The sequence below is a fragment of the Ochotona princeps genome, chromosome 33, assembly GCF_030435755.1.
Source record: "Ochotona princeps isolate mOchPri1 chromosome 33, mOchPri1.hap1, whole genome shotgun sequence".
Lineage (NCBI taxonomy): Eukaryota > Metazoa > Chordata > Mammalia > Lagomorpha > Ochotonidae > Ochotona > Ochotona princeps.
The window spans coordinates 4,817,369-4,838,126 of NC_080864.1; the positions used below are offsets into that span (position 1 = coordinate 4,817,369).

At 66.8% G+C, this 20,758-nt stretch overlaps 1 protein-coding gene across 4 annotated transcripts; it reads right to left on the bottom strand.

Annotated features, from left to right (window-relative positions):
* Nucleotides 1-478: 478 nt before the first annotated feature.
* Nucleotides 479-20,529, bottom strand: PIP5K1C (phosphatidylinositol-4-phosphate 5-kinase type 1 gamma). 4 transcript variants are annotated; one of them, XM_058657961.1, is made up of 19 exons: nucleotides 20,363-20,529; nucleotides 13,873-13,904; nucleotides 12,932-13,024; nucleotides 12,571-12,701; nucleotides 11,172-11,289; nucleotides 10,657-10,809; nucleotides 9,479-9,778; nucleotides 9,020-9,225; nucleotides 8,311-8,394; nucleotides 7,253-7,301; nucleotides 5,638-5,722; nucleotides 5,261-5,422; nucleotides 4,986-5,124; nucleotides 4,864-4,896; nucleotides 4,673-4,777; nucleotides 4,019-4,127; nucleotides 3,387-3,464; nucleotides 1,345-1,428; nucleotides 480-1,212 (listed from the first exon to the last, which is right to left on the bottom strand). In XM_058657961.1, exons 1-19 carry the CDS (start codon nucleotides 20,454-20,456, stop codon nucleotides 1,210-1,212), a joined length of 2,058 nt encoding a protein of 685 aa, XP_058513944.1. In that variant the 5' UTR covers nucleotides 20,457-20,529; the 3' UTR covers nucleotides 480-1,209. The 4 variants fall into 4 exon arrangements, with proteins under 4 accessions (XP_058513942.1, XP_058513944.1, XP_058513941.1 ...); XM_058657959.1 differs by lacking the exon at nucleotides 3,387-3,464 and having other exon boundaries at nucleotides 479-1,212; nucleotides 4,992-5,124; XM_058657958.1 differs by lacking the exon at nucleotides 3,387-3,464 and having other exon boundaries at nucleotides 481-1,212.
* Between the last annotated feature and the right edge of the window lie 229 nt (nucleotides 20,530-20,758).

Below are 20,758 nucleotides of genomic sequence, written 5' to 3' on the forward strand. Positions count from 1 at the left end.
GCCGGGGCCGTATTGCACTGAGCCAGGTGTAGGGGGAGGGTGGCCGGAGCAGGGGGACAGCGGAGTGGCCAGCTTGTCAGTCTTCAGTATTACAGTACAAGGATTCAGACCCCTGGGGGTCGAGTGGGGGCGGGGTCCTCGGGTGTGACATCACCCACAAGCCCCTCCCAAACCTGGTGCCTCCCCCACCCCCCACCCCGTCAGGTCTCTGGTCCTCAAGCAGGGGCCCGCTGGGGGCCTCTGCGACGTCACACACATACGCACACGCACGCACGCACATACACAGGACAGTCAGGGCAGCGGGGCATCCCCTGGCCCAGGCCAGCCTCTTGGCTCTGGGCAGGCGACAACGTGGTCCCTGTGTGTCCCTCCTGGCCCCCAGCTGGAGGCCGGGGATGTGGGCAGGCCAGGCAGCAGCAGAGTGGCCAACGTGGGGGTAGGGGCGAGGGCAGCACTGTGAGGAGGTCCCAATGACTTCAAGAAACTAACCAAGCAGATTCCTTGATGGGGATACCCCCAGGCTGGTCCCTGCTTCCTCCAGAGCCACCCAGCACAGCTCCCCCAAACACAACAGTGGCCCCTGGTGGCCCCCCTGCGAGCTCTGGGCCCGGCAGTGCCCTGGAGTGGCTGCCCCTGCAGGGGTGCACCTGCTCCAGTGTCCAGAGCATACTTCCAGGGCCTGGGATGCCATAGCTGCCCCCGTCCACTCCGTCCGCCCTGGGTCACACACTCCGGCCTCCTGGCAGTCAGGGGGCTGCTGGGACGCAGCTGAGACAGGGACGCTGGCAGGAAACAAAGATCCCGCGGCTGTGAGGACGGGCCTGTCGCCGGGGTCCCCAGACCTGAGCGGAGGGAGGGATGACCTGTCGGAGGTGGGGGTGGCCCTGGATCCTCTGGGCTCAGAGCTGCCCCGTGGGCAAGGCGGGGCCGGGGCACCAGCTCCCAGGAACTGAGGCGAGGAGCCTGAGGGTGCGGCCCCCTCCTCCTCTGTCACTGTGCTCCTCTGTGCGGCAGGAGGGACCCAAACAATAAATACGGGGAGGGGATGGCGCACGGGGAGTCAGCGGCACGGGGCCCATGGGCGCTGCAGCCCGGAGCTGTGCGGCAGGGAAGGGCACAGCCGCTGCCTCTGTCCAGGGGGCAGCCGGGGCCTCGGAGGATGGCGGCGGTGGCAGGCGCTGGGCTCCGGGTCCAGGAACTGCATAGAAGTTACTGCAAGGGAGAGAGGGGGTGGTGGTGAGGCTGGGGGCAAGCAGGCAGGTGAGGGCCCTGCCCGCCGGGCCACCTGCAGCCAGGGACTCTCCGGGGAGCCTCGGAGGCCCCAGCTGGCCGGGCCGCACTTACTGTGTCGCTCTCGCCGTCCGAGGCCGGCTGGGCCTGCGCGCTATAGTGAAGCGGGGAGTACACCCAGCTCCTCTCATCGGTGGGCTGTGGGCGGGCGGGCGCGTGCAGGAAGAGCAGGGTGCAGGAGGCGCGAAAGGCAGAGGGAGGAAGGAAGAAACAGGAGAAAATAAAAAGAGAACCCGAGGGGCGGCTGAGCAGCGGCCCGAAGCCCGCCCCGCTCCCGTGGCTGGCCCTCTCTGACCCGGACCTGCCCCCAGTCCGTGGCCGGCCCGGCTCAGCTGGCTGGAGAGCGGGGTTGGCAGCAGGAAGCGGTTAGCTGGGTCGAGACAGTGGCCTGAGGCAGTGACAGACGGAGGAAAAGGCAGGAGCGGTGGGGGGGGGGACGTGGTAGGAGGGGGCTGGGCTGCCTCTGGGACCCACCCTGGCCCAGCTCCGAGAGCCCAGGGACCCCCTCAGCCACGCTCTGGTCTCTGGGGGCCACTGGGGGCCTGGCCCAGGGTCAGATCCAACCCCGCCCTCCCTACCTGGCCTGAAAGCTACCAGCCGCACCCCGCTCTTCCAAGGGCCCCGTGTCACCACCAGCATGGCAGCTGCTGAGCTCAGCCAGGCCGGCCACATCCAGCTGAGTGGCCTTGGCTGTGAACACGCAGCCAGTACGAGCGCGGCCAGGCTTCCTGCACCCATCCGGCCCCGCAGCAGCCAGGGACCAACAGCATCTCCACTCCACCTGAGTTCTGCGCACCTGCCTACTCAGAGCATTGCTGGACCCCCACTCCCCCAGCCCCACATGTACCTGCAGCTGCTCCGTCATCTGTGCTGGCCCACCTCCCCTAGTGCCCAGGCTCCGCCAGACAGTCTGTTGCATGCTACTAGGCCTGACTCCACAGGCCCCACGCGGCCCAGCCCCGGCTCCCCAGAGCGGGTGGCCCCCAGCCCTGGCTCCCTGCGGCGAGTGACACCCCCAGCCCTGGCTCGCCACAGCAGGTGCCAACCAGCTCAGCCCCTGGCTCTCCACAGCGGGCACCACCCGGGCCAGCCCTGGCTCCCCACAGAGGCTGCCAGCCCCCTAGCCCCTGGCTCCCTGTGGCGAGTGACGCCCTCAACCTTGGCTCCCCACATTGGGTGCCAGTCTCCCAGCCCCTGACTATCCATAGCAAGTGCTGAAGCATTGCCCAGCCTCTGGCTGCCAACACTGGGCGACGTCCTGAGACCCCGGCCGACCACAGTGGGTGATGCCCCCAGGCCCTGGCTGCCCACGGTGGGTGATGCCCCCAGCCCCTGGCTGCCCACAGCGGGCATGGAGGTAGTGCCCAGACCCTGGCTTGCTAAAGGCAGCTCAGGCCATCTTCCTGACAGTTGGCCCAGGCCCCGTGGGCTGCTCTGTTCTAACCAAGGGTAAAAGGAGCCATGCCTAGGGAATGAGACATGGGGCAGCCACTGCCCCAGTGAGTCCCTGGGGAGCTACCCTAGAGGGAGGGGTACCCCATTTGCTTTCTGCCTGCCTCCTGCTACACATGCCCCCAACCCTGCCAGCCCCTTTGGGAGCTCTGCCTGTGGCTTTGGGTTGGTCCACCCAGCGCACACCTGGCAGCACTGAATGCTTAGCTGAGGGCAAGGGGGCGACAGAGCTCTGAGGGGCTCCATGTCAGGGACATGGACTCCGGCGCAGGCCTGTCCCCTGTCCCACTGCCGTGTGCTTCTGCCTAGACCCCTCTGCTTCTCTAGGCCCCGGATGAAGTGTTCTCTAGGTGTGCAACCACATGGTGGCCATGCCAGGCACCCAGGTCTGGCTGCACCAGCTGGGCAGTGGCCCTCAGATCGCAGCCTCTGGCAGTCAGTTGCCCTGTGGCAGTGGGAAGCGTCGTGCCCCACACCCCACCACAGCAGGGGCTGTGCCGGGGTCTGGGCAGACCCCAACACGTGTGGGTGCACTTGTCCATGCCTGCAGTGGTGGGTGACGGGCAGCCGCAGCCAGGACATCCCCGAGGCGGATGCCGGGGGGCTGGGGAGTCGGGCCAGGGTGGCCGGCTGCGGTCACTTACAGCGCCCGAGGAGCTCGGGGTCACGGCCCGCAGTCGGCGATGGCGGGGAGAATAAATCCAGTACCTCCCGTCCGTGAACTGGGCGGGTGCGGGGGCAGGAAGGAGACAGAGAGCGGGTGAGGCGACAGGAGCCCAGCAGGCAGGCGGCGGGAGCATAAGCAGGGGTGCTGGGAAGGCTCTCGGGGTGCCCTGCCACCTTCGTGTGCCCCCCCACCCCCACAGCAGCACAGGACCAGGCCACCTCGCCCACCGTGCAGATGCCAGGAAGCCCACAGCTCAGCCCTGGGCAGGTGGCGGGGAGCAAACTTACAGCCCTTCCTTGCTTCCGCAGGAGGGAGCCCCGCCTGGCCCAGCCTCACCCCTGGCCGGCCTTGGGCTTCCCTGTTGCCTGGGCCCGAGCTGAGCCCGACCGGACCTCTGGCTCCCCAGGTCAGAGGTTGCCTCTGGCACAGGATCGTGGGCTCAGTCCCACATGGGGCGGAATCCCCAAGGAACCAGAGCCTCAGTCCTGGCCTGGCTCTCCCTTGGGGTCGAGGGGTGAGTGGTCAACGGCCACGCACGTGGGTTCGATGTGCCAGTGTGAGTGCGAGCAGCTGTGTGCGCATCGGGACGGGGGCCTGTGGGGCACTCACAAAGTAAATGTCCGGGGCCGGTGTGTCTTCCTCGTCCGAGGCCTGGCTGGCGGGCTCTGAGGCCTGGCTGGCCGTCTCCGCCTCCACAGCGGCCGAGGTAGCCTCCACCCTGGGGGATATGGGGCAGATCGGATCGGGCTGATCTCAGCCCACGCGCCTGCCGCTGCTCATATGCCTCGGCTGCACCCCTTCCCTGTGAGCAGTCACCCGCTTGTGCCCTGGGCCCGAGCCTCTCTGTGGTTGTCACAGGTGTGTGCGGGTATGTGAGTGTGTGTATAGGTGTGTGTGTGTGTGTGCAGGTGCGTGTGTGTATGTGTGTAATAAACATCACGGCAGGCCCCGTGGGGAACCTCAGCTTGCACAGTGGGAGATGAGGCATCCTGAAACAAAAAGATGGGGTGCCAGGCAGGGGCGCCTGGCGGAGCCCTGGGTCCTTGAGCGGGCACAGTATGTGTGGGCAGAGGGCAATAAGTAACAAGCGAGCAAGGACAGGCTCCAGGGTCTAGCCCCCTGTGGATGCCCCCGGGACCCCCCACGCCCACGGGGGAGACCCCGATGGAGGTCCTGGCTCCTGGCCCAGCCCTGGCTGTAGTGGGCATGTAGGGAGGGGGCCAGCAGGTGAAGAACTTCTGCCCCGGCCCACCGCCAGCTCACCCTGCAGCCGCCTCCGTGGGCTCCACAATCTCCACGCTGCAGGCTGGCTCCACCTGCACGCTGAGCTGCTGCGCGTCCTCCTCGGCCGGCGGCTCCTCGGGAGGCCTGTGGGAACCCCCGTTACCCTGGGCACCTCCTGATGCCACGGAAGGACCCCCTCCCCATGGGGAAGCCCAGGGCTGGGGTCTCACCGGCCATCCTGTCCCGACGACTGCGTGCGCCGCCTGCAGAGACGCCAATGCCAGCTGGTGAGGTGAGGAGGGCACCTGCCTGCCCGCTCGCCCGCCCATGGTCCCGCCCACAGCCCGCCCACCTGTACCGCGGCTGCTCCGACGTCTCGGACGGCGACCGCTCTGGGAGGGACAGGGAGGTGGACGACAGGGTCGTGGCAATGGAGGCAGTGGTGGCTTCCTCAAAAGACGGCGGAGTGCAGGGCAGGAGGTCTGGCCGGCCTGCGGGCAGGGGCGGCCACTCAGGCGACGGATCTACCCCTAGTACCTGCAGAGGCGTGTGCCACTGTCCCTCCGCAAGGTCCCCAGGGATATCCCCTGGATCTCAAAATCAAACCCAGTGTCCACCCGCTGTCACCTTCATCCTCCAGCGTGGGGTAGCTGCGTGCACCCCGCAGGTCATACTGCGCGTCATCCCGCTCGCTGGGGATCTGGCTGGCTGAGAAGGCGGCTGTGGGCCCCAGTGGCTTGACCGCCAGCAAGGCACCACGCCCCTTCTTGGAGGGCGAGGACTTCAGAGCTGCAGGGGCAGAGAGGAGAGGGGCGGAGGAGTGGTCAGGGCTGCCCACCGGCCCCTACGGCCTCCCCTCTGCACTCAGGCCTGGAATGTGTACATGGCTGCTCCCCTGCCCGCACGGGGACACCGGCTCCGGGCTCTGCAGGGGTTGGGCTGTGAGCCCAGGGACAAGGGCCTCCCTGACCCCTCGCTTTGCGGCATCCCTTGGGGTGGCTCACAGGAGTTCTTCCGGAACACGGTGTTGCTCATGAACTTGAAGAAGCGCTCGGCATAGAAGCTGGGCCGGTGGACGGAGACGGTGTCCTGCAACAGAGTGCGGCTCAGCTGTGGGTGTGCGAGGGCAAGGCTGGCATGGGCTCCTTAATGCACCAGCCTGTCTGCCCTTCAGCATTTGGAACCCACTGGGCAAAACCAGGTCCAAGGCTTGAACCAGGAGGCAGGCCAGCAGAGGGCATAGCCTCTGACACAGGCCCCGAGCCTGCATTGCTGAGCAGCTTCTATTGGCACAGGCGTGTGCCCGCAGGCTGCCAGCAGGAGCGCGTGCTCCGTTGGTATAGAGCCCGCCCGAGGCCTGGATGAGTGGTGTCCATCTGTATGGAGCCGCCTGTTTGAGGGGTGCTACATCGGTGGGGAGCAGAAGGCCTGGATCTTTCCATCCTTTGGCAGCCCACGTGCTCGGTGATCCCACGTGCCTGGTTGGGGCAGAGCAGTGTCCCTGCCCCCATGCCATGCCAGGGGCTCACCCAGACAGGACCCAGTGTCCCGGGGCAGGCCAGTTGCCCCTGCTAAGCCCCTGCTAAGCCCCTGCAGGGACGTACCTGGATCCAGGAGCACACACGGCCTCCTGTGGCTGAGCTGTGGCCACGGGACTTGGGCCTGGCCTGACAGGCTCTCCACCCCGGCTGAGGCCAGCTCAGCTCCCCTGCCCTGCCCAGCCGCCGGGGCCAGGGTTTGAGGCTCACCCAGGGTGGCGAGCCACGGCTCAGCAGTGCCACGGGGCCTTGGGGAGGTGGTGCATGGGGATGCACATGTGTGTGTACGTGTGTGCGGACTGCATGCAGGCACACACATGCGTGTGTTACTTCTTGCGTGCCTGCAGGTGTCATGTGCATATGTGTAACGTGTGCGTATCTACATATATATACACATGTGTATACACACGTGTGCAGTGTGTATACCTGTGCACACAGGTGTGGGTGGGCGTGCATGGTTGCAGGTGAGTGTAGCTGCATGTATGTCAGGGTGTGTGTACACTGTGTGTACACTGTGTGCACGTGTGTACATTGGGGGGCATGTACTGTTGCAGGTAAGTGTATTTGCACATATAGGTGCATTAGGATGTGTGTGACTTGGGGCTGAGAGAGACAGAGCGCCCTCCTGTGGCCCAAATGCTTACAGCCGAAGGGCCAAACCAGGGGCTAGAGCCTCAGCCAGGGCCCCTCCGGGCAGCCCGCAGCGCCGGGCACAGGGCTCAGCAGCTAAGGCTGTCCCCACACCCAGGCACTTGGGCAAGGCTCCGACAGAGGGCTGCACCCTGACCTTCCCGAAGAACATTCTGGAACGCCCTGCTCAGCCCCACCCCGTCTTCAGGGTCTCCTGAACTATGGACAGATTCTGCATAGGCAGAATGGGTCTGAAGCGTGGCCAGGGCAGCGGAGGGGCACCCCGACCCCACAAGACCCCCCATGGGCCAAGGCCTGGGGACACCTCGGGAGGGACTGGCCCTCAGGGGTACAAATGGGCCCTCAGGGGTCTGCCCGATGGATGCCATGAGCGGACGAGCCAGCGCAGGAGTGAGGGAGGGAACAAGCGAGCGAGCTGGCAGCCACTCACCCCGTCATGCACGAGAGCCTTCCAGGTGTGCTCGAGCTTTTTGATGAACCTAGGGGGACAGGCATCGGCTTAGCACAGCTGGGGCCAGCCAGAGGTGGAGGGGCGCCCCATGTCCCCGCTCCAGGGCCAGGTGCTGAGGAAGCCTCAGGCTGCTCACCCCCGCCCTGCTTCAACACCCAGCACCCTCAGCCTGCCCACCTCCACCCTGCCTCGACACCCAGCACCCTCAGCCTGCCCACCTCCACCCTGCCTCAATACCCAGCACCCTCAGCCCTCCCACCTCCGCCCTGCCTCAACACCCAGCACCCTCAGCCTGCCCACCTCCACCCTGCCTCAATACCCAGCACCCTCAGCCTGCCCACCTCCGCCCTGCCTTGACACCCAGCACTCTCAGGCTGCCCACATGCACCCTGCCTCAACACCCAGCACCCTCAACCTGCCCACCTCCACCCTGCCTCAACACCCAGCACCCTCAGCCCTCCCACCTCCACCCTGCCTCGACACCCAGCACCCTCAGCCTGCCCGCATGCACCCTGCCTCAACACCCAGCACCCTCAGCCTGCCCACATGCACTCTGCCTCAACACCCAGCACCCTCAGCCCTCCCACCTCCGCCCTGCCTCGACACCCAGCACCCTCAGTGAGGATTTGTGAGAGAGGACGGGGAGTAAGACCATATGAGAGAGAGGACAGGGAGTGAGGATGGGAGACAGGAGGAGGACCTAGGCTTGGCAGTGAAGCCTAAATGCCATCGAGGTGCAGCTGTTGCCAGCTTCCAGCCCAGCAGGCGTGTCACCTGCGTGGACACCTCTGGATTGTCCCGCCGTCAGCAAGGGGCATGGAGCTGAGGACGGTGGATGTGCCCGCCACCCATGCCTGCACGCGCAGTGTGGAGGGAAGCAGCCGGTAGGCTGCACACAGCACAGGGAGGGAGCTGCAGGCAGGGGGAACTGCTTCCTGGGGCCCTGCCCTGCCCAACGCGGGAACCACCCTAGCCTCTCCCTGCCCCTTGTGGCCCCACCCCACCCGCGTGGCCCCACCCTGCGTGGTCGTGCACACCTGTAGGACTGCAGGATGTCAATGATTCCGATATGCAGCAGCAGCCGCTCTCCGCGGCCGTTCACGGCGGGGATGCCACCCATCCTATGGGAGAGGCCGTGGTCAGCACAGCAGGCAGGGCCGGGGCAGGTGCCAGGGTCTTCCGGGGCATCTCAGTGCAGAGAGCATCAGGGCCCAGGCGGGATGCCAGGGTCTCCCGGGACATCTCGGCGCAGAGAGCATCAGGGCCCACGCACGTTTCCCGGCATGCACCATGGTGCACCCTGCCCACAGCAGGCAGTGGACGTGTGTCCACTCATGCACACTCTTGTCCAGCAGGGCCACGGCAGGCTCAGGGTCCGAAGGGGAGTAAGTGTGGGCCAGGACAGCTCCCACCTGCGCCCCATGGGACCGAGCACCCCTACCCTCGTCCCAAGGGACCCAGTACCCTCACCCCTGCCCCAAATGGCTGAGCTCCCCCACCCCAAAGGGCCCAGTGCCCCCCCGCCCCAGTCCCAAGGGGCCCAGCGCCCCTGCTCCTGCCCCATGGGATCTGGTGCCCCTACCTCCACCCCCATCCTAAGGGAACTGACACCCCCACCCTGGCTCCATGAGGCCCAGCAGCCCCTCCCCGGCTCCACTGGGCCGCACCCCACGCCCATTCCAGCTACAGCACAGCCCACCAGGCTCCCCTATGGCACCGTGTAGCTCCTGGGCCCGCGCCACCTACGAGTCATCCGTCCCAATGGCCTCCCCGCGCGCTGCCCCGCCCTGGATGGACTCCATGGCTGTGGAATAGAGCGCCTTCTGGCCCACGGGCCGCTTCTCGTCCAAGGGGCTCTGCACGCCCTCGGCCTGGCGCTCGCGCTCCTGCTGGTCAATGTTGTGCACGCCCAGCAGCAGGCTATAATCCATGATCTTGAAGCTCTCCAGCACCTGGGGACGGTGGGAGGGAGTCAGGCTTCGGCACACCTCCACACAGGGCCACCCCCTACCCCCCCCAGGGCCCTGTGGTCACATGCAGGGCCCACAGGCGCTCTGACCCGAGCCCGCCCACACCTAGGGCGGAGCCTGGGACCCTGTTCCTGCAGCAGACCTTCCTGGGTCCCAGGCGCAGGCTCCACCCACCAGGCACAGGGTGCCCTGGCATCTGCCCAGCCCCGCCCACCCCCACAGGCAGGTGGCCCACCAGGCAGTCCCGCTGCAGCGTCTTGAGCAGCGCGCTGAAGGTGTCGGCGTCCAGCAGCAGCCCCTCGGGCATGTCCTGCATGAAATCCAGGTCCTTGTAGGTGGGCGCACCCTTCTCCTTCTCCTTCCGGCTGGCGCGCCGCTTGTACGTGGAGCCCTTGAGGTCGAACTTGAGGTGCATCTTGACCACGCGGGGCAGCACGTTGTTCATGACCACCACGCGGATGTTCTTGCCGCCCGACTGCACGCAGTACAGCCCGTAGAACTTGGGCAGCAGCGTGCGCGGGTTCTGGTTCAGGTTCTGTGGGGCACACGCAGCCGGCAGGACGTCAGGGGAGCTCCCGGCTCTGAGGGACCAGCCCACACAGCACTGTTCCCCAGAGCTGGCTCGGGTCCCCGGGGCCCCTGCCCTCGCCCAGGCGCGTGGACTGCACGGGCTCCGCAGGCCCTGGGAGGCACAGGCCGGCAGCCAGCTCCCGTCTACAGATCACGGCCCTGACACCGTCAATCGCCAGGAGCCAGGGACTACATGTGGGTCTCCCCGTGGGTGCAGGAGCCAGGGCACTGGGGGTGGGCGTCACAGGGAGCCAGATGGGGAGTGCAGCACTGGGGACTCGAACCCAGGGGCTCAGATGAGGGACAGGGGTCCCAAGGCGCATAAGAACCACCAGGTCACTTCCAGGTCACTGTGGGTCAGCCTGCTGGGGGGACCCTGGCCCACCCCTGGGGGGGAAAGGCTGGAGGGGCAGAGCCTAGGGGAGGGCAGGGCCTTGGGAGGAGCATGACCTCAGGTGGGTGTGGCCTAGAGTAGAGGGCGTGGCCTCCAGGAGTGGAGGGTGGGGCCTTAGGAAGGAGCAAGGCATAGGGAGGGGAGGGGCCTCGGGAAGGGGCGTGGCCCTAGGGAGAGCGGGCATCAGGGAGTAGAGGGTGGAGCCTGGGGGAATGGATGGGGCCTTAGAATGGGTGTGGCCTGGGGAGGGGCGTGGCCTAGCATTAGTGGGGGCGGGTCCTGGGATGGGATGGGCCCGGGTGGGCGTGGTCCAGGAGGGACAGAACCCAATTGAGGGGCGTGGTCTAGGACAGCGCGGCCTAGCCTCTGTGGGGGCGGGGCTTGGTATGGGCCGAGCCTGGGTGGGCGTGGCCCAGGAGGGGCGTGGCCCGGGCCGGCCAGGTGCGCACCATGTAGTAGCCGGGCAGCAGCTTCTGCAGGAACTCGGCTTCCTTGTGCATGACGGTCTTAATGATGAACTCGTCGTCACTGGTGACGTAGAACAGGGAGCCGCTGGCCCCGGGGTTGGACAGCTCGATGAGTGGCTCGTTGCACAGCGAGTACTGAGCAGGGCAGGCAGCCGTGAGTGCTGGGCACGTGGTCACTTGCGCACTGCCCCCACCCAGGCCACGGAGCAAGACACGGGGGCCCAGGCTGAGCCCCGCAGTCGCCCCTTGCGCCAACCCGGGACAGGGTCCCATCCCAGCTGGATGTGTGCTCAACGTCTGCCCTGACGCCGCCAGCAAATGCTGGGAGCCAGGGCACCCGGGGAGATGCCCAGCCCCCCACATGCCCTCCTGCGACCCTCCGCCCTGCCACGCAGCAGGGGCTGCCAAGGGCTGCACCCCTCTCCAGCCAGGAGTGTCTGAATCAGCACGGGCATGTGGGCGTCAGCCAAGACCCCCAGCCTGCCGACCCTGCTCACCAGGTAGTCATCTGGCCGGATCCCAAAGAGCTCCCGGAAGTAGCGGAAGGCGACAGGTGCGTAGGTCTTGAAACGGAAGTCCTGGAAGTGGTGGGCAGGGGTCAGGTTGCTGCCTTCGCTGTAAGGAAGCACACAGGGGTGTCCGTGAGTCATGGCCGGTGTGGGGGACCCTTCCCAGCTCACGCCTATGCAGGCAATGCCCCCAGCCTCCAGCCCTGAGCAAGCGCTGCGGGCTGCAGCGGGAGGGAGGCAGGGCTGCACTGGTCTTCTGTGGCCTGGCAGTGGAGCCCAGGGGTACTGGGCAGGGCTGGTCTTGCTGGTGGTTGGTAGACCGCACTCAGCCAATCAGGCGCCAATGGGGCAGAAGCCACACGGGGGGTTTCCTGGCTGTGCCCTCTCTACCCCTTGCTGTGAGGAGGCAGGCCCGATGGCAGGAGCCTGGGCAGCCACCTGAGACATGAAGGCGGAGGGTCCCGCTCCATTGAATCACCTGACTGTCCCACCTTCTTCCTCTGAGCGCTTGTTTTATTTACTTGAAAGGCAGTGAGAGGTCAGGGGCATTGTGGGTAAAACCCAGGCCTACAAGTCCTGCATCACACAGGGCGCTGGTTCTAATCCCAGCTGCCCCACTTCCCATCCAGCTCCCTGCCTGTGCCCTGGGAAAGCAGTCGAGGACGGCCCAAAGCCTTGGGACCCTGCACCTGCGTGGGAGACCCTGGGGAGGCTCCTGGCTCCTGCCTGGCTTAGCCATAGCCTTTGCAGTCATTTGGGGAGTGAACCAGTAGATGGAAGATATGTCTTTTTTCTGTCTTGCTTTTCCGATAAACACAAATTAAGAAAGGAAACCTGCTCTTCTGTGGGAGTTAAGCAGCAAGCAGCAATCAAGCAGGGCCGGGTGGGACCCTGACTGCAGTACAGGCCTGGGGCCTGGACCAGGCTGGGAGGCAGGTGGGGCCAAGGAGAAGGCGGGGTGTGGGTGGGGCCAGATAGAAGGCGGAGCCTGGAGAAGGCGGGCCAGGGAGAGGGCGGAGCCTGGAGAAGGCAGGGCCAGGGAGAGGGCGGAGCCTGGAGAAGGCAGGGCCAGGGAGAAGGTGGGGCCAAGGAGAGGGCAGGGGGGTGTGGGCATAGCCAGAGAAGGCAAAACCTGGAGAGGGCAGAGCCAGGAATAAGGTGGAGCCAGAAGGCGGGACCAAGGAAGGGGCGGGGCCAGTGAGAGGGCAGAGCCAGAAGGCGGGGCCAGGGAGAGGGCGGAGCCAGGAGAAGGCGGGGCCAGGGAGAGGGCGGAACCTGGAGAAGGCGGGGCCAGGGAGAGGGTGGAGCCTGGAGAGGGCAGAGTGGGCAGGGCCAGGAAGCAGCGCCGGCTTGGTGGGCAAGGCTGCATCCCGGCCAGTGTTCCCACCTGGGGAAGAAGATGCTCTCCACTACGTAGAAGTCCTGCATGAGCACATCACGCTCCGGCTTGGAGCTCAGGTTGCCCACGGTGTAGCCGATGCCCAGCTGGATGGCGCCCTTCAGGGTGGAGGAGGTGGTCTGTGGGCGAGACCGGCCGTCAGGACCCCTCCCCACACAGCCTCAGCGTGGGCAGGGCCTGGTCGACCTGCCATGTGTTGCTCTGTGTTTCCAGAAGGTGCCAGACCTCTGTCCAGAGGAGCCAGACCAGCCGCCTGGAGAGGACAGCGTCCACCAAGGGGCCCAGGGAGGACCTGGTCCAGCCCACCCAGGACCTGTGGCCCCCCATTTCCCACCCAGCAGCTCAGTACCTTCTTGTAGGTCGTCTCCCCAGATGCGTCCACACTACGATGGCCCAACTTTTTCCCATGGCCCGGGCCTGGCTGCCCAGTCGTGGACAGAACCTGGGGACAAGGAAGCAGGACATGTGAAGTCAGCAGGGGGCCCGGAAGGTTCTGGAAGGTTCTGACATGACGGGGGTCATGATCACAAGTGCGTGCAGGGAGGCGCTGGCCGAGGTGGGCCATGCAGTCAGCAGGGGCCCCCATCCCATTGTCCAGGGGCAGACACAGGGTCCCTCAGGAGCAGGTGACCCCGGCCCACCCGCTCCACACTGGGAGCTCCCCCGGTCGGGATGACCACAGCATCCAGAGATGACGGGGCTGTGGGAAGCTGACAGGGCCACCCCCATACTGCCATGTCCCCGGAGTGCCAGGCAGGCCTGGTCCCAGCGAGTTGTCCGCAGCACCACCAGGGGGCAGGCTCTTCCCAGGAACCGTGCCAGGCCCAGGGCCAGGTCTCCCATAGTCACAGCTGGGGTTCTAGGGCATGTTGTGCAGACCCCCCAGGGGGCTCTCAGAGCCCCCTAAGCCTCCCCTGCCGCCAGCTCCTTTTGGGGACAGCACCGTCCCACAGCCCCAAGGGTACCTCGGGCCTGGGGGTCCTGCACAGGATAGCAGAGCAAGACTCAATGGACAGAAAGGGGGGCCATCACACATAGCGCCCCCCACATGTGCAGGGCCACTTAAGTATCCAGCAGCCCACCCTGAGCCTGGTGACCCCCAAGGGGTGAGTGTCCAGGCAGAACCCCCAACCTGCCAGCAGCCAGCTCCGAGCCCTGTCCTCGGGGCGCTGGCTGGAGGGTCCCGCAGGGCTCTGTGGGCAGGTAGTGCTGGCAGTACCAAGACCCCACAGTGCCAGTGACCCCATGAGCCCAGGGCCCCAAGCCCCTTCTCTCGCTCCCAGAACTCACCTCTACCACAGCTGTCTTCTTCTGGCCCAGACCTGTGGGGACAGAGGGATGCTTGGCTTGGGCACGTGGCCAGCTGGGTGCACAGGCTCCGCACGGGCTGCAGGGCCCCGGGGCACAGGGCTCTGGGAGCAGTGCAGGGAGAGGTCACCCGTATGGGGGCCCCAGGCTCCCAACACCAGTCCTGGGCCTCCTCACTGCGTGCTTACAGGGCCGTTGAGATGGCACAAGCAGGGTGGACCTGTCGCAGGCCCGGCCGGGGAGCCGGAGTCGTGCAGGTGGTCTGGACCGGGGGGAATGTGTGTCTGCTACAAGTCACGGCCATGCCGAGCCAGCAGTGGTACCAGGGAGGAGGTGCAGAGAGACCCCCAAGACATGAAACATGGGGGCCGAGGTCACAGCACCGGCCCTGGTTCCCCTGTATCTCCTCAGGCCCCCAACACCTTACGGGGTCCTTACCACCTACCCTGGCGTTCTGACAGGTTCAAGGTCATCCCCACCCCCACCTGGATGGCCACACGACAGCAGGAGACGTGGGGAGACGAGGGGGCAGCACAGACCCAGGCCATGTCGGGGGGCCCCCACCTGTGTCTGTGGCCCCTCCCTCAAAGACCCCGCACACTGCATGTGCAGCCCTGGGTTCTCCATGGCCCCCCAGCCCTCTCCCCAAGTGTGAGGGGTAGGCAGAGATCCTCCTGGGCCATATGGGCAGCCTGGGTGGCAGTGAGGTCCCCAGGCCCCACTCCTCGGGTGGTAGTGGGGTCCCAGGCCCTCCATCCCTGGGCAGCCAGTGAGGTCCCTGACCCCCCACCCCCAGACGACAGTGACGTCCCCAGGCCCCACCCCCAGGCGGCAGTGGGGTCCCCAGCTCCCTGGGCAGCCCTGGGTGGGGGACAGTACCAGGAAGGAGCAGAGCAGAGCTGGTCTGCTCCCACCAGTGCACACGACCCCCTGCATGACAATGTAATGATCCAAGACATGGCTACAAAATCCCCACCTCCTCCAAGACCCCCCACAGCCCTCCAAGCAGAGAGGGGGTCCCCGACTGGTCTGCCCCCAGAGGCCCAGGCTTGTCTGATCCTGCAAGGAACCCTGCGGAGGTGGGGATGCAAGCCCAGCATCCATCAGGTGCCCAGGCCAAGGCAGCAAGCCAGCAAGAGGGGCAACCTCACTCTAGCGGGCCAGTGCTGCTCCTGGGGGTCCAGCAGGAGTCCAGGCTGGGCGCTTGGAGGGGCACTGCCAACCCTCAGGCTGGGTTGGTCAGGGGTAGGGCTAGGGTCAAGGTCAGGGCCAGCGTCAGCATCAGGATCAGGACCAAGGACAGGGCCAGGCCAAGGTCAAGGTCAGGGTCAGGGCCAAGGTCAGGGCCTGGGGTCAGCATCAATACCAGGACCAGAGCAGGGTCAGGGTCACAGCCAGGGTCAGGGTCGTGGCCAAGGGCTACTCACAGCCAACTGCTTTGAGTGGGAATGGACATGGGACGTGACCAAGGGGCAGAGGGTGGCCTGGGCCTGGCGGCAGGAAGGTCTCAGGCGAGAATCCTGAGCCAGGGAAGCCACTGGCTGGCTGGCTGGCTGGCCGGCCGGCGGGTAGCCGAGACAGAGGAGGACAGAGGAGGCAGAGAAGGGCAGATGGCCGGCGGGCAGCTGATGCAGGGGGCAGCCGGCTGGTGTACGCTGCTACGGCTCCACACTGTCTCTCTCAGGGGCCACCTATGCAGCGCAGCTTCAGGGATCAGACCGGGACATGGCTGGGTGCCTCGCAGGGCCTGCTCACCCGGCACGCGGCGGGCCCTGCCCTGACAGGACGTGATGCCTGGCACGTGGCGGGCAACCGACAAACACCCCCTAGCAGCACACAAACAGGAAGACACCGTCGGAGCCGCTGGTTGGGCCCCGAGGTGGGCGCCTGGGCCTCAGCAAGGGAGGGGGCGACCACAGCATCCCCAGGGCCAGGGGCACCAGCTGCCCAGGAGGGACGGGCTGAGACGTCCACCTGCAGCATCTTCTGCCTCCCCCAGCTGGGCCCACAGATGAAGTACGGCCAGGACACAGGGCCAGTAGCCCAGGACCACCAGCTCCAGAGAACCCCTACTCCCCTATAGGCCACACAGCCACCTGGCATCGCAGGTCGGGCACGCAGAGAGCTGTCCTTCCGGCTCCAGGGTGACTGTGCCCGCCCATCTCCGGCCCCCCTGCTTCCCCTCTTCCCGCTGGCCACTAGGGAGACCCTGTCCCCACCCCGCATCTGCAGAGGCAGGACGTCCCCGCCCAGCCCTGTTTCCGCAGCCTCCCAGCTCCCAGGGAGCTCCCTGAACGGCCACCTGTCCAGGCTCAAGGCTGCGGCCCCGTGGAGCCCACGCTGGCTACCGCCCTGCAGGCCCCAGTGAGCTCGGTGGACAGCCAGGCCTCCCAGCAGCCTTTCCACACAAACTGGCTCAGGCGCCACCAAGGGAAATGGGGGCCCAGGACTCCACCCACCACCCCACTGTCTGCCTCGATGCTGGCTGAGGACACTCCTGGTGAGCAAGGCAGCAGCTGCCAAGCTCTGGGTTCCCTGCCCCCGGTCCCCTCACATGAGGCCTCAGACAAATATTGGGGCGTCATGCATAGGCAAAGGCCCGGCCCAGCCACTGCCCCCTGGCCCCTTACCGAGACAGCTGAGGAGGGCAGGGTGAGGGCTCCAGGCCGGACTGCACCAGGGCTGACCAGCCCTGACCTGAGAGAGGGGACCCACTGCAAAGTCTCAGGCAATCTGTGCTGGCCACGAGTCTGTCCTGCTGGGCCCCCCTGGAGAGCCAGGGGCCGAGGGACTACGGCCACGGGGGACAGGAGGACGCGTCACCCACCCACACAGGCCCCTCCCTGCCGGGGACAGTCCCTTGTCCCTCTCAGGTGGGTGCTGGTGGCTTCCTGGCATCGGGCTGGGCTGGGCACCCACCCTCCTCCCCACACACAAGCCCGTGGCTCCTCTCCAAAGGTGACAGATGGCTGGGGTGAGCCGACAGGAACAGCCAGCCTCAGGTGCCCACCACGGCAGGGTGGACAAGGTGTTCCGGAGGGCCACAGGTCAGTGGTCACCCTTCCCCCACAAGCCCAGAGCTTGTTAACCCCCAGCAGGTGCAGGACCCCCCCACACACCCCCAGGTACAGGACCCCCCACACACCTAGGTGTAGGACCCCCTCACACACCCAGGTGCAGGACCCCCCACACCCAGGTGCAGGACACCACACCCACACCCCACACACCCCCAGGTGCAGGACCCCCCCACACCCAGGTGCAGGACACCACACACACACCCCACAAGGGCCATCGTGTACAACAACAAGCTGGGCAGCCCTTGGAACAGGCCCTGGCTGTGGCCAGCTGCCCTTCCCGACCTCTGTCCCTGCAATGGCCAAGGTGTCTGTGCTCCTGGGCCCGGCCCTGCAGTGGGTCACAGGCTGCAGTGGGTCCCGGCCCCGGCCCTGCAGTGGGTCACGGCCTGGCCCTGCAGTGGGTCACAGGCTGCAGTGGGTCCTGGCCTGGCCCTGCAGTGGGTCCCGGTCCTGGCTCTGCAGTGGGTCACGAGCTGCAGTGGGTCCTGGCCACCGTCACATGCGGCTACACTATGCCTCTGCAGCAGTGAGGGGGCACACTGGCAGGTGGGACCATGTGGGGCCCGGAGGGTAGGCAGTGGCCTGCGGAAAGACCAGGAGCAAGGTAAGTGGCTGCTCGGGGCAGCCACGGCCCCGACACGAGGGCTGGGGTTCGAGTCCCACCTCTGGGGCCCAGCTCCCTGCAGGCCATGGCTCAGGTGCTGGGGGTCCTGTCCCTCTGCCCAGCCCCGCAGCTGACAGCCACACGGCTCCAGCCTGGGCAGAGGCCCCAGCCCAGATGGCAGCGGGGCCTGGAGGGCTGCTGAGGTGCACCCCAGGACAGGGGGAGGAGAAGAGCGTTGTGCGGTTCCAGCAGTAAAGGAAGGACAGCTCCCCTACCGCCAGCAGGAAGAGCTTGGCTGTGGACACAACGCCCCAATCCTAGCCCTGCCGTGTCCCGACGGGCACTACCACCACCCCGGGACCAGGACCTGCACCCGGGCAGCCACCTACCACATATCCCAAGCCCCCAGCGTCCACAAGCAGGCAGATGGCCTACGGCATGCCTCGTGGTGGCAACAACCCCCTTCTCAGTGCATCGGAGAGGTGTTCGTATCCCCCCTTTATTTAATGTTATTTCAAAGAGACACAGAGCACTCCTCCACCCACTGGCTCACCCCCAGATGTCCACCCCATGCAGCTGGGGGGTCCCAGCACTGCACTGTGCATAACCGGGGCCTACAGAGTCCCAGTGTGGACACAGGCGTCCAAGCCGTGCCCAGCGCCCCCTCCACCCCAGCAGAACAAGGAAGTAAAATGAGAAATGAAACCGCCCAAGCGCTAATTCCTCATGCCCGCCGTGACCCCGGGCCCACACTACAGGCCGGGGCCTCGGACGCCTGCCCTGCCCCAGGGCCAGCCTGGCTAATCCAGCAGGTAATCCCAGCAGCACCAGCCCACGACTCCAGCTGGCTGGCCAGCAGCGGACCTTGCGCGGGAGCTCCCTGGCCTCTCCCAAGGCCTCTAGACCCCATCTTGCCCCAGGGATGGCAGGGCGGACTAGGCCCCAGCCACACTCCCGGCCCAGCACAGGGGGCTCCTCTTCAGCAGGGGCTCAGGTCCCCAACCAGGCCAGTGCAGCACACGCGGAGGGAGACCCCACAGCTGCCACAGGGCTAGCCAGAGGCCTGCCCTCAATTGCAGCCCCGCCCTTGGTCTCACACCTGCTCCTGCACCTCGGGGTCCCCTTGTGGGCTGGGGAGGAGAGCAGGGGCTGCTGGGCAGCAGGAAAACTCGGGCTCTGATCCTAAGAGAGGTGCCGGCATATGGAGGCTGAGGAAGAAGAGGCAGCCAGCAGGTACATCCCCAGTCCGAGCTGACACATCGCCCAGCAGATGGGACGTGGGCGGACGGGCGGGCAGGAAGCAGCTCAGGCCAGAACTCCCACCCGCCCCAGCCAGGGTCCCTTCCCCCCCCACCCGGCTTCCCCTGCGCCCAGGATCCCCATACAGCCTCCCCTGTGCCCACGGTCCCTGCGCCACCTCCCCTGTGTTCAGGATCTCCACACGGCCTACCTTATGCCCACGGTCCCCGCACAGCCGACAGACTCCCCTGTGCACAGGGTCCTGATACCACCTCCCCTGTATCCAGGTTCCCCGCACCGCCTTCCCTGTGCCCAGGGTCCCCACACTGCCTCCCCTATGCCCAGGGTTCCCATAGGAGGCAAAAACTAGTCTCAGCTGCATCCCCCAGGTTCCTACACAGGCCCTCCTGACATGGACACTCTGACAGCGGTGGGGAGACCCTGCAAACCCCATGGGGCTCCCAGTGCGAGTGGCATCAACTGGGTCATCCGCCACCCTCTGGACTCCTAGTGGAAGCTTCTGGAGGCCAGAGGGTGCCCTGGGGCCTGGGGGGGGACACACGGAGGACATCAGGGAGCCGGTGCCTGGAACACCGCAGGAGAAGCAGCCAGCCAAGGAGGGGATAACCCAGGAGGGGTGAAGTAGCTGAATGGGGCTCAGTGGCTTCCACAGAGAGGACACCCTGCACCTGCACCCCAGGAGGGAGATGGGGTGCCCTCGGGCCAGCACCCCAGGAGACACAGGGCACCCCCACAACTGCACCCCAACAGGGAGATACAGGGCATCCTCACAGCTGCCCCAGGAGATGTGGGGCGCTTCATGCCTGCACCCAAGGAGGGAGACGTGTGACATCCTCAGGCCTGCACCCCAGGAGACGAGGGGCAACCCCATGCCTGCACCCCAGGAGGTGTGGGGCAACCCCATGCCTGCACCCCAGGAGACGAGGGGCAACCCCATGCCTGCACCCCAGGAGAAGAGGGGCACCCCCATGCCTGTACCTCAACAGGCAGACACGGGGTGCCCCATGCATGCCTCCCAACAGACGCGGGGCACCCCCACAGCTGCACCCCAACAGGGAGACACTGGGCCCCCATGCCTGCATTGCAGGAGACATGGGACCCCTACAGCTGCACCCCAACAGGGAGACGCGGAGACCCAGAGCTGCACCCCAAAAGGGAAACGTGGGTACCCCATAGCTGCACCACAGGGGGAGACAAGGGACTCCCACAGCTGCACCCCAGGAGCAGACACAGGACCCCCACAGGTGCACCCCAACAGGGAGACGCGGCGCCCCCACAGCTGCACCCCAAGAAGGAGACGCGGCGCCCTCACAGCTGCACCCCAACAGGGAGACGCGGCGCCCCCACAGCTGACCCCAAGGAGACGCGACGCCCCCACAGCTGCACCCCAAGAAGGAGACGCGGCGCCCCCACAACTGCACCCCAAGGAGACGCGGCGCCCCCACAGCTGCACCCCAACAGGGAGACGCGGCGCCCTCACCCCGCGTTGGGTCGCCACCCCCACCCGCAGGCCTAGCCCGGCCCACGTTACCTGCGGCCGCCCCGCTGTCCGCCGGCCAGCCGGCGTCCCCGCCCGCCGGCCCCGCCTCGGCGCTCTCGGCCCCGTCCGGCAGCTCCGGCTCCATGTCCGCGCGGGGCGGGCGGAGCCCGAGGGCCCCGAGCTCGGCCGGGCCGGAACAACAGGGCGGCGGGGGCGGGGCCTGGCGTCACGCGCGGGGCGGGGACTACGGGCTGCGTCACGCGCGGGGCGGGGCTAGTGTTGCGTCAGCGCGCAGGGTGGGCGGGGTTGCGTCACGCGCGGGGCGGGGCTACGGGCGCGCACGCGTAGGGCGGGGGTATGGGTTGCGTCAGCGCGCCGGGCGGGGCTATGGGTTGCGTCAGCGTGCAGGGTGGGCGGGGCCCCGTCGCGCGCGGGGGCGGGGCGGGG